The sequence below is a fragment of the Podarcis filfolensis genome (genome assembly GCF_964270895.1).
Source record: "Podarcis filfolensis genome assembly, chromosome: 5".
Classification (NCBI taxonomy): Eukaryota; Metazoa; Chordata; class Lepidosauria; order Squamata; family Lacertidae; genus Podarcis; species Podarcis filfolensis.
In genome coordinates, this window is record NC_139608.1 from 21,857,142 (window position 1) to 21,868,694 (window position 11,553).

Below are 11,553 nucleotides of genomic sequence, written 5' to 3' on the forward strand. Positions count from 1 at the left end.
CTGAGACCCTACCTGCCTGTGCACTGTCTCGCCAGAGTGGTGCCTGCTCTGGTTATCTCCCTCTTGGACTACTGCAGTGTGCTTTACGTGGGGCTACGTGGAAACTACAACTAATCCAAAATGTGGCAGCTAGACTGGTGACTGGGAGTGGCCACTGAGACCATATAACACCAGTCCTGAAAGATCTGCATTAGCTCCCAGTGCGTTTCCGAGCACAATTTCTATATGAAAATCCTTTCATTAGCTTGGGTGTGGGGACAAATAATAAAATATCCTAGTCCTAAAACCATGTATTTGATTGGTAATGTGTTTAAGTATTTTTAAGTCCATTTGAGTCCTATAGGACAGTATCTTTCCTGTTCTCCTTCTGAGTATTTATTGTGATGGCAGACGACTCAAATGCAAACAGCATCTTAGGCCACAATACTGACCGCACTTACCTGGGAGTAAAGGTAAAGGTAAAGGACCTCTGGGAGTAAGCCCCATTGAACTCAACAAGACCTACTTATGAGTAGGCATGGTTAGGATTGTGTTGTTAGGCCAAGACTTGAAAAGATACAAACCCTCTTAGCATGAAATTTCAAAGCAGATGTGTTAAGTGCTATAGAAAATGTCAACAATGGTCGGGTTTACAAATCATTAAATAATTAAATGCATTAATATTTCAGATCAATTATATATATATATGTAAAAGTTGCATCTGACATCACATGCACATTACCTCTCAGTTGTATTTTACATGCTGTATTCAGTATTAATCCTTCCGCCAGCTTAATCACATGCATCACTAATTCAATTAGTATTCATCTGGAAGGAAACATCCTTTGGCATTTTTGTAGCATTTGAACTTCGAGGGCTATGGGTTTAAAAATAGCTAAGAAGGGGAAAAGCCATTCTGAACAACTTGGGGAACGCCTAATAATATTGCTAATTGAAATTATTATTATTTATTGAAGATTTATTGAGTTCATATACCACCCTATACCTGGAGGTCTCAGGGCGGTTCACAGAAATGACCACAACGTACATAATCAGAATAAAAACCACAAACAAATACCCCCACCAAAAGAGCCGCATTTTAAAAGGGCATAGGATGTCAAACAGATCAACCAAAGGCCTGGTTAAAAAGGAACATTGTTGCCTGGCACCTAAAGGTGTATAATGAAAGTGCCAGGCGAACTTCCCTGGGGAGAGCATCCCACAGATGGGGAGCCACTGCATGTTCTCATGTTCTCTCGAGGAGGAGGCAAATGAAGGAGGACCTCAGAAGATGATCTCAGGGTCTGGGTAGGTTCATATGGAAAGAGGTGGTCCTTGAAGTATTGCGGTCCTGAGCCGTTTAAGGCTTTATAGGTCAAATTCACTCTAGCACTGATCCAGAGATGGTTACAGTGGTACCTCAGTTTTTGAACGCAATCCGATCCAGAAGACTGTTTGAGTTCCAAAACGTTCGGAAACCGAGGCGCAAAGGGCGGTCTGCAAATTCAATAGAGAAAATTGAAAAACCTCAGCAGAAGCTGTTCAACTTCTGAGGCACGTTCAAAAATGGAAGCGTTTGAAAACTGAGGTACCACTGCATCACATATAAAAATTTGCTCTGCATGTCTGGTTGACAGATCAGAGGTGGGTAGCCCTACACCTCTTGCTGCCAAAGTGAATAGCCATACACTGCCAAAATCATTCACTGACAACCCACCTGAATTGCTCCAACGTCTACATGAGAACAAGGCAGATGGTATTGACTGCAGTCCTGTAAACTTTGGAATACTCAGTGGAATACAGCATCTTGCGAGAAAGAAACGAAAGACAGTGCTAGCCTCTCTATCAATCATGGCGGCCATATGCCTTCCTGTATAGTGCAAACCCTCTTTTCGAAGGGCTCCTTTATCTGAAGGGCTGTCCAGTTCAAATTTGGTTTAAAGATAACTGCTCAGTCATTCCCACCATGCTCAGATGTATTGCATTACTATTTATATCACAGCCATTGTTTCTAAATGTGCATCGACACCTTTTTTGCTGACACATTCTCCTCTTCTTCTCTATGGTCTTAGCTCCTGTGTTTCACGGGCTCCAGGCTAGGATAGAACCCTGCCTGAAACCATGGAGAGCAGCTGCCAGTCCGTGTAGATAATATGGAGCTAGATGGACCAATGGAATGATTTAGTATAAAATCAGCTTCCTGTGTTCCTGTGATTTTCGTAATGTGCCTTTTTTTTAATCCCCTTCCCCCAGCATTTCAGCTGTCTAGTTCAACATACTGATTGATAAAGAGAACCCTAAGCAGCAAAGCACTGACATTTCCCCCAACTTACCATTTGCAGAGAATATGAGGTCCTTGATTGCCATCTGCTGGTAGCAATTTCAAAATTATCTTTCAATCTGAATATGCTGTAAAGGCGTGGGTGGGGAAATAAGTCACACTTTGGAGTCCTTTTTCTCCGATACACTTCACCCCGGAAGTTGCAAGTCTTGTTTACTGGAGCCACTTCGCCCAATAAGTCATGTGTTTCATTTCTTATTAAGTACTACCAGCTTGATGCTTTTAATAAAACTCCTGTCTCAACTAATAGTGATAGCTAACCTTCCTTTGAAAGAATCATACTTGGTTCCTGTGATCAGAAGGATCCACCCAGGGTAGGTGACATGCAATAGCAGTTTAAAAATACAGCACCAATCATTCCTGTGTTTACAGATGGCATTACTAAAACCTAATGAACAGTTCAAATGCAGATGCTATATAGATGTGTATCACTATTCATATAAATGTCTGGCAAGCCCTGAGGGGCTTACACTCTAAAACAGGGGTGAGCAACTGAATCAGGACAGTAGACCGGATTCTTAATTCCCACCCTGTGTCAACTTTGACAAGTGGGGAGGGCTAATAGGCAGTTACAATAGGCCCCTTTGAAGTCTGTTTGCAGGTGGTTTGGGTTCACATCACACTTGCGGATCAACATTTTCTCTCTGCAGACAGAGATAAAGGGTAAAGGACCCCTGGATGGTTAAGTCCAGTCAAAGACAACTATGGGGTTGCGGCGCTCATCTCGCTTTCAGGCCGAGGGAGCCAGCGTTTGTCCACAGACATTTTTCCAGGTCATGTGGCCAGCATGGCTAAACTGCTACTGGTGCACTGAGGACTGTGACGAGTGCCAGAGCGCAGGGAAACACCATTTACCTTCCTGCCACAGTGGTACCTATTTATCAACTTGCACTGGTGTGCTTCCGAACTGCTAGGTTTGCAGAATCTGGGACAGAGCAATGGGAGCTCACCTCGTTGTGGGGATTCGAACTGCCGACCTTCCAATCAGCAAGCCCAAGAAGCTCAGTGGTTTAGACCACAGCACTACCCGCGTCCCTATAGACAGTGGTAAAAAGATGTACCTTTAACCCTAATGGATTGCTGTTGTGGGTCACTCTGCCAAGAAGGAAGCATAATGGCATAATGTCATGACAATGGATCTTGCGGCTGCCTCATAAATTGCTCCAGGATCTCAAAATGGCTCCACTGGGTGGGATGATGGTACTGTGAAAAGAAAATGCAATGGATAAAGGAGGAATAAATGAAAACTTTTCTGAGAGTGCAATTCTAAGAGGTTGAAGGGCTGTGTACTAGATTTATCGACTAAGTCCTTCAGGCTTGCAACAACCAAGGTAGGATGTATGGGGGTCGTATCCTCACCATATATTTAAAGCACTCTTATACCACTCTAGCAGCCATAGAGAATCCTGGGAACTGGACTGTATTGAGGATGCTGACCTCACAGAGCTACAATTCCCAGAACCCTTAACAAACTAATCTTCCCAGGATTACCCATGACAGTTAAAGTGGTTTATAATAGTGGTTTAAATGTATGGTGTGGATCCCACCTCTCTTTCTGTCTCGCTTTGTGGACTTTTTTATTTTTCAACCCCTCCTGAGTAGTCACAGAATCTCAACAACAAAAAATTGTTTTTGAGCTACTTTTAAGGAAATTCGCCAAAAAATCAATATGTCTGGATTTTTTTGACATTGGGAATTCTGCCCAGACGTGGTTTCCGACGGACGAATCCAAGATATATCTGGGAAGACCTGGACATATGGCAGCCCTAGAGAATGCTCAGTTGTGAGATATTGAACCCAGTAGCTCCAAGGCCATCACCTTCTCGCCCCACTACTCACAACCACGGAATTTCTAATTTTCAACCCTAGCACTGGCTATCACTGTTGGAAGAACCACCAGTGGTAGTTTTACACCCATAGAACTATTCAAGGACCTAGGAGAGGTTTCTGTGGTAGATGTCCTCCTTCACTGGCAAAGCTCTTTATCTGTGGAGATGCATCTTCACTCCTCCTTAATGACCTGCAGTCACTGTCACCGGTTCTGGGATTTTGGATTGCAGTGTTTATTTACTTGCAGGTTTTACTGGGTCTTCCACTACATGCTATTTTCAAAGAGGTTTCCCACATCTTCCTCTGTGAAACATTTTTTCCCCTGCCTCTGCAGGGAGATGATTGGGTAAGAGCAGCTTATGTTTTAACTCTTTCTGTTGTCTGTGACTAATTAAATCAGGAGAAAAGTATTCAGACTTGATGAATGCGATTATCAAGGTATTAAGGTCTTGCTTTCTACTACACAAGACCTTTGAGATCCGTGGTATGGGTGGTGCTTGCTTGCTTAGAGCAAGATCAGCATTCAGTTCTGAAACTCCCTTGCATAACAAGTTCCTTCCCTGAGTTTCTTTCAACTTTGGTTTTGCCTTCATGTGGAATTCTGCTATTTCAGTTTGCTATTTCAACCTACATTCGACAGGCTGCTTTGTGAAATCCCAGGAACCTGCTTACAGCGTTGCTGAACATGAACTTGAAATTGGCTTATCTTCTTCTAGCTCTATGCACAGCCATCATATTCATCTTGGTCTGGGCTTTCCAAAACAGAGGAGGGAAGCCCATACTTTGTGACAGCCATCTTCAGGAGATGGGACAGGAGGAAAGAAGCCATGGAATCTACAGCCAGGTATTTGCTGATTTGACTCCGGAAGAGATCATGCAAGTGAAGATCTACCTGCAGTACAACCTGAGGGTGCCATTGGTAGAATCTCCTCAAGCCAAGCCATCAGACAACTGCATTTTTTCTATCACCCTTCAGCTTCCTCCCAAAGCCGAAGTGCTGCAATTCCTGGACCACCAAGGGAGCAGGCCTGCACGGCAAGCTCTGGCTGTGCTCCATTTTGGAAACCAGCAGGACCCAAATGTCACAGAGTTTGTGGTTGGTCCTCTTCCAAATCCAATGTACCACCAAGATGTCACAGTGCAGAAGTATGGAGGGAAGTTGCCTTACTACAGAAGGTTTTTTTTGGAGAATGAGCTGAGAGAGATCCATACTTTCTTGAAGAATAGGGAATACCCCAAGGCTCCAAGCTTTATGCAGAAAGTGATTTATTACAATGGAAGCAATTTCGGATACTCCTATGGAATACCACCTGGACTAAAATCAGGAGACCGGAAAATCTGGGTTGCTCATTTCCAGAATGTCCCTGGTAGTTATCTGCATCCAGTAGGATTTGAAGTCCATGTGGATATTTGCAGCCTAGATGTTTCCCATTGGAAGGTGCTAAAAGTCTTCTATAATGGACAGTACTTTGAGGACATGGAAGATATTGAGAGACAGTTCATTACGGGACATGTTAAAGTAGCCAAGGTAAAAAAGGCTCCTTCTGACGGAGGATATTCCTCATTGAAGCAGAGGGTTCCACACCAGAGACTAGGCCCCTTGCAGTATGAACCTCGTGGTCCCCGCTACCGTATTTGGAATAACCAAGTTTTCTTCATGTCCTGGAGTTTTGCCTTTGGCATAGATGCTAATAGGGGGCCACAGATATTTGATGTTAGGTTTAAGGGTGAGAGGATAGTTTATGAGTTAAGCTTGCAAGATGCATCTGCCATCTATGGCTCCAACAATCCAGCACCCATGCAAACCAGATACATGGATGTTAGCTTTGGCATTGGTGCACGTGTCTCTACACTCACCCAAGGTGTGGATTGTCCTTACCTGGCTACCTATTTGGACAGGAACTTTTTTCTTGATTCCTCGTTGCCTGTCACTCGCAAAGGCTCTATCTGCATCTTTGAGCAGAATGCTGAGGTCCCTGTGCGACGCCATTATGACAACTCAGAAGGTGTATTTTACGGAGGGTTGGTTGATTCCGTTCTGGTCTTTAGGTCCATAACTGCAGTAAATAATTATGATTACGTTTGGGATTTTATCTTTCACCAAAATGGAGCTATCGGTGTCAGGGTCCATGCCAGTGGGTACATTCAATCTGCTTTTTACTTTGGCGATGCCTTGGAATTTGGTAACAGGGTGCAAGAGTGGACCCAGGGAGCTATTCACACTCACAACATTAATTTCAAGGTGGATATGGACATTGGTGGTAAGTGGATGTCTCTTCTGTGAATTTTCTGTGCTCGCTTGCTAACAGCTAATTGCTGCTTTTTACTCAGGTTCTGGTGTTATTTTGCACCCCTGTTTCTGCCCAGGGACCCCTGTTTCTGTGATTATTTTGTTAGATTTCATGGAGCTTTTTGTTAAATTCGCCTTTAAGTATTTGACAAAGGGCTGCCTTTTATTTTAGCTTTATGAGAGCTAGAAGTGGCATGATTCTGTGTCTGTAGCTCTTACATGTTCTCCTTGTTACAGTTTTCATGAATGGCTTACCAGAGGTTTCTTTATTTCCATGCCACTCTGTCTATGAAAAGCACCAGAAAACACACATAAGCAATCACTCAGGGCTCAGTGATGGACAGTTTGCAGAAAATGTGAGATGTTCCTCCTCTCCAACACCTGAAAGTCACTATCACAGACATAGAGTTTGGGCTGTCCTGTGGCTAAGACCAGCTTGCAGCTTGCACCCTAATGTTGCAGAAACCTGCCAGCTTTCGCTGTGCAACCCCACATCCCACAAAAGTTCCTGACATTTCTCTTGGCATCCATACTGGAACTCATCATTAATATTTTTCCAGGTAACCAAGTAGCATAAGGGAGCTGAATGTATAGATTATGTATATATACTAGGGACAATATAGCTGATTGTCTTTTGTGCATGTGAGCTCATTGGGCTCCACTTTGGGCTGCTCCAGATGACCTGTTTATTGAACACTCATCCTAATTTGCCTGCATAAAGTTTAGCTGGAGGTTAGATTATAGCTGGTCTTCATTGAGCATTATTTTCATTTGTTTGCTGGGCATATATACAGCAACAAAAGTCCATCCTGACTTAATAATAATAATAATAATAATAATAATAATAATAATAATAATAATTTGTTTATACCCCGCCCATCTGGCTGGGTTTCCCCACCCAATCTGGGCGGCTTCCAACAGGATATTAAAAACACAGTAAAAGATCAAACATTAAAAACTTCCCTAAATAGGGCTGCCTTCAGATGTCTTCTAAAAGTCAAATAGTTGTTTATTTCTTTGACGTCTGGTGGGAGGGCGTTCCACAGGTGGGCACTACTACCGAGAAGGCCCTCTGCCTGGTTCTCTGTAACTTCGCTTTTCGCAGTGAGGGAAGCGCCAGAAGGCCCTCAGCACTGGACCTCAGTGTCCGCTGAATGATGGGGGTGGAGACGTTCCTTCAGGTGTACTGGACCAAGGACGTTTAGGGCTTTAAAGGTCAGCACCAACACTTTGAATTGTGCCCGGAAACGTACTGGGAGTCAATGTAGGTCTTTCAGGACCAGTGTTATGTGGTCTCAGTGGTCACTCCCAGTCACCAGTCTTAGCTGCAGCATTCTGGATTAGTTGTAGTTTCTGGGTCACCTTCAGCTCCATGTAGAGTGCATTGCAGCAGTGGCGAAGATGCATGCTCCACTACTGGGGGCAGAGAGCAGGCAGGGGTGTGGCTGGCGCCCACAGGGGGGGTGTGACGTGCATCCCAGGGCGTGGTATGCCGCCCGCAGGGGCGTGACGCACATTCTGGGGGTGTGACGCCCTGCTGTGGGGTCATGGCACCCGGCTTGCATGGGGGGTCCACGGTGCGTGTTTGGGGGGTGCGCGCTGCAATGGCTCCCTACTGGAATAGTGGTGCCAGGGGCAGTCTGCTCCCTCCACACTCCCATTCTTCTACCAGTGCATTGCAGCAGTCTAAGTGGGAGATAACCAGAGCATGCACCACTCTAGCAAGACAGTCCATGGGCAGGTAGGGTCTCAGCCTACGTACCAGATGGAGCTGATAAACAGCTGCCCTGGACACAGAATTGACCTGCGCCTCCATGGACACCTGTGAGTCCAAAATGACTCCCAGGCTGTGCACCTGGTCCTTCAGAGGCATAGTTACCCCATTGAGGACCAGGGAGTCCCCCACACCAGCTTGCCCCCTGTTCCCCAAGGACAGTACTTCTGTCTTTTCAGGATTCAACCCTACCTGTGGGTTCCTTGTGCAACTTCCCATTACCCATTCATTCATCCCACACAATCCAATGCCTTTCCTAACCACAAAATCTCATCTAAAAAAACCCAAAAACCAGTGGGTTTGTTGCACCAGCTGCCTTTGATCCACTTTAATTGCACAAACCTGAAGTTCCAGTATGTGCTTGAATCTTTCATACTGGCAGTCTGGAGGCACCCTTTGAGGAACACTGAATCAAAGCATCATACGTTAAAATTAAATCCAAGTGTGCTGCATCTTTAGAGGTTCCAGGGGCAAGCAAACCTGATTTTTAGGCAGTATTGCAGCACTCCCAATGCTGTTTTGTTCCCATGAAAATCACCCCTGCTCAGAAATTCACCGGGGGTGGGGTGGGGAAGATCCCATTGGTGCCAAGGATTTCCACCCCACATGGGTAATTTCATGCAGGATAGGATGTCAGCTTAGCAGAATTAAACATACCTTACCTGTGGACTGCAGTCTTAATACTAACTGGGCCCTCCCACTTGGTATTAGTTCATTTTTATTAAAAAAAAAACCCTGTACATAATGCTGCGTATTATGAATTTTGTGCCATGTGTAGTTAGGCTGTAAGTGGCAATGGCTAAAAAAGAGAAAAATCCACCTTTGCAGTTCTCCTTGGTTGTCAGGTCAGTGTGGTGTAGTGGTTAAGAGCGGTGGACTCGTAATCTGGTGAACCGGGTTCGGTTCCCTCTCCTCCACATGCAGCTGCTGGGTCTCTCAGCCTCACTCACCTCACAGAGTGTTTGTTGTGGGGGAGGAAGGGAAAGGAGAATGTTAGCCACTGTGAGACTCCTTCGGGTAGTGGTAAAGCGGGATATCAAATCCAAACTCCTCCTTCTCCTTTAGCCCCCTTTCTCTAGCATCCAAAGTTTCCCATCTCACCCTCTCTGCTGCAGTGCCAGACATCTCCTCCAAAAAGCTTCTGCTGGAGGAGTGGGAACCCACAATTCCTTTTAATTGTGTAGCGAACAGTTACCTTTGCATTAGTTAATTGATTTATTAAGTGATTCAGTCAAGGCCAGTGTTGTGCAGGTTTACTCACAAATGCAGATTTCTTGCTGACTTGCATTATGGGTCACCTGATGCATGCCTGCCATCTCCTGCCACACTCTCTACGATCTCCCAATCTTATGTTCCCCGCCATGCAAAGCCGTTTCTACACGACTTTCCAGAAGCTGTGAATGTACCAAGGGCACAGTTCAAAGATAGCTATCGAATGCAATGAAATGTGAGCATGAAAGCGCTGTCTCCATTGAAACGAGAACTAAGGATGATCTGATCGCCATAGGAATAACTGAATGTAAGCAGCTTTTCTGTGAATTGCCCTCTAAGCTGTGCTATAGTGCTTGTCACTTAAAGCATCTACAAATTCTCTCATGTACTGAAAAGCATGGGAATTGTAATGTTGCATATGCACCATACATTTAAAGCATACCGGTGCTGGGAATTGAAGTAGTGGTGGGTAAACTACAGTTCCCAGGATTCTTTGGGAGATACGTGTTTTAAATGTACAGTGTGTATGCAGCCTAAGTTAAGCCAACTTATACTTTGCTCTTTTTGTCTCAGTCTTCCTCTGCCCCCTGGAGGTAATGCTACACTAAGAGTCAGAAGGAGGAAATCAGTGTCATGCTATTTTGAATATTCAGTCAGTGCAAGCTTTTCAGGTTGCCAGACAGAACAACCCCTCTTCTCCTTCCCCATTGTGCTGCTCTGGGGGGTCCCCCGTTGTCACTTTTGCAGGATGGTGGTAGGAGATGGGAGAGGAAAGCCCTATTGTGCAAATGCAAGTCCTTACACAGGGCTTCCACTGACCAAGGCTGGCCCTATGATGTGGCAGAGTGAGACAGCTGCTTCAGGCAGTAGGTGCTGAGAGGCAGGGAAAGAGTTGTGAGTGACATTTGGTCTGCCCTATACCCTCTATAAGGGATGCGGGTGGCTCTGTGGGTTAAACCACAGAGCATAGGACCTGCCGATCAGAAGGTCGGCGGTTTGAATCACCGCAACGGGGTGAGCTCCCATTGCTCGGTCCCTGCTCCTGCCAACCTAGCAGTTCGAAAGCATGTCAAGTGTAAGTAGATAAATAGGTATCACTCCGGCGGGAAAGTAAACAGCGTTTCCGTGCGCTGCTCTGGTTCTCCAGAAGTGGCTTAGTCATGCCGGTCACATGACCCGGAAGCTGTACGTCGGCTCCCTTGGCCAATAAAGCGAGATGAGCACCGCAACCCCAGAGTCGGTCACGACTGTACCTAATGGCCAGGGGTTCCTTTACCTTTACCTATACCCCCTATTCATTCTTAAGGAAATCAGGCCTGAATGCTCACTGGAAGGACAGATCCTGAAGCTGAGGCTCCAATACTTTGGCCACCTCATGAGAAGAGAAGACCCCCTGGAAAAGTCCCTGATGTTGGGAAAGATGGAGGGCACAAGGAGAAGGGGACGACAGAGGACGAGATGGTTGGACAGTGTTCTCGAAGCTACAAACGTGAGTCTGTCCAAACTGCGGGAGGCAGTGGAAGACAGGAGTGCCTGGCGTGCTCTGGTCCATGGGGTCACAAAGAGTCAGACACGACTAAATGACTAAACAACAACATACCCCCTATGCCCTTGAGTGCAGTGGAAGATACGTTCCTTTCCCCTATATTGGAGTAAAATTCAACTGCCAATCAAACTTGGGGGAAGCTGCCATCTTGCCCTTCACCTCAGGCAGCAAAATGTCTTGAGCTGGCTATAACTGTGATGGGGCTTGTTAAGTGAATCTCACTCTGTAATATGTCAGGATTAAGTAAGCTGGATACTTTTCAATTCTCAGCTCTGAATTCTGGCAACCTGGAAAGCTTGTTTTAAGCTGCAGGGCACAAGCAAAACCAGCCAGGTAACTATTCAAGAATTACCAAAACCTCAAACTTGCTCTGCCTTTCTCAGAAATTATGCTGATAAATTCAGTTGCTGATTAATTTAAGGCCAGTGCTGTGCAGGATTACTCACAAGTGAGGGACTCTTGATGACTATGGTTTTGTGTCACCTGATGCTTGCAGTCTCCTGCCTCTCTCTCTACGATCTATCAAACTTCTATTCCCCACTAGGCATAGCCTTTTTCTCCCAACACATGACATTCTCTCT

At 45.3% G+C, this 11,553-nt stretch overlaps 1 protein-coding gene across 1 annotated transcript; it reads left to right on the forward strand.

Moving 5' to 3' along the window:
* Positions 1-4,797: 4,797 nt before the first annotated feature.
* Positions 4,798-6,434, forward strand: LOC310763250 (amine oxidase [copper-containing] 3-like; the record flags this gene model as incomplete). The annotated part of the gene is made up of 1 exon (XM_083615136.1): positions 4,798-6,434. Exon 1 carries the CDS (start codon positions 4,836-4,838, stop codon positions 6,432-6,434), a length of 1,599 nt encoding a protein of 532 aa, XP_083471262.1. The 5' UTR covers positions 4,798-4,835.
* Between the last annotated feature and the right edge of the window lie 5,119 nt (positions 6,435-11,553).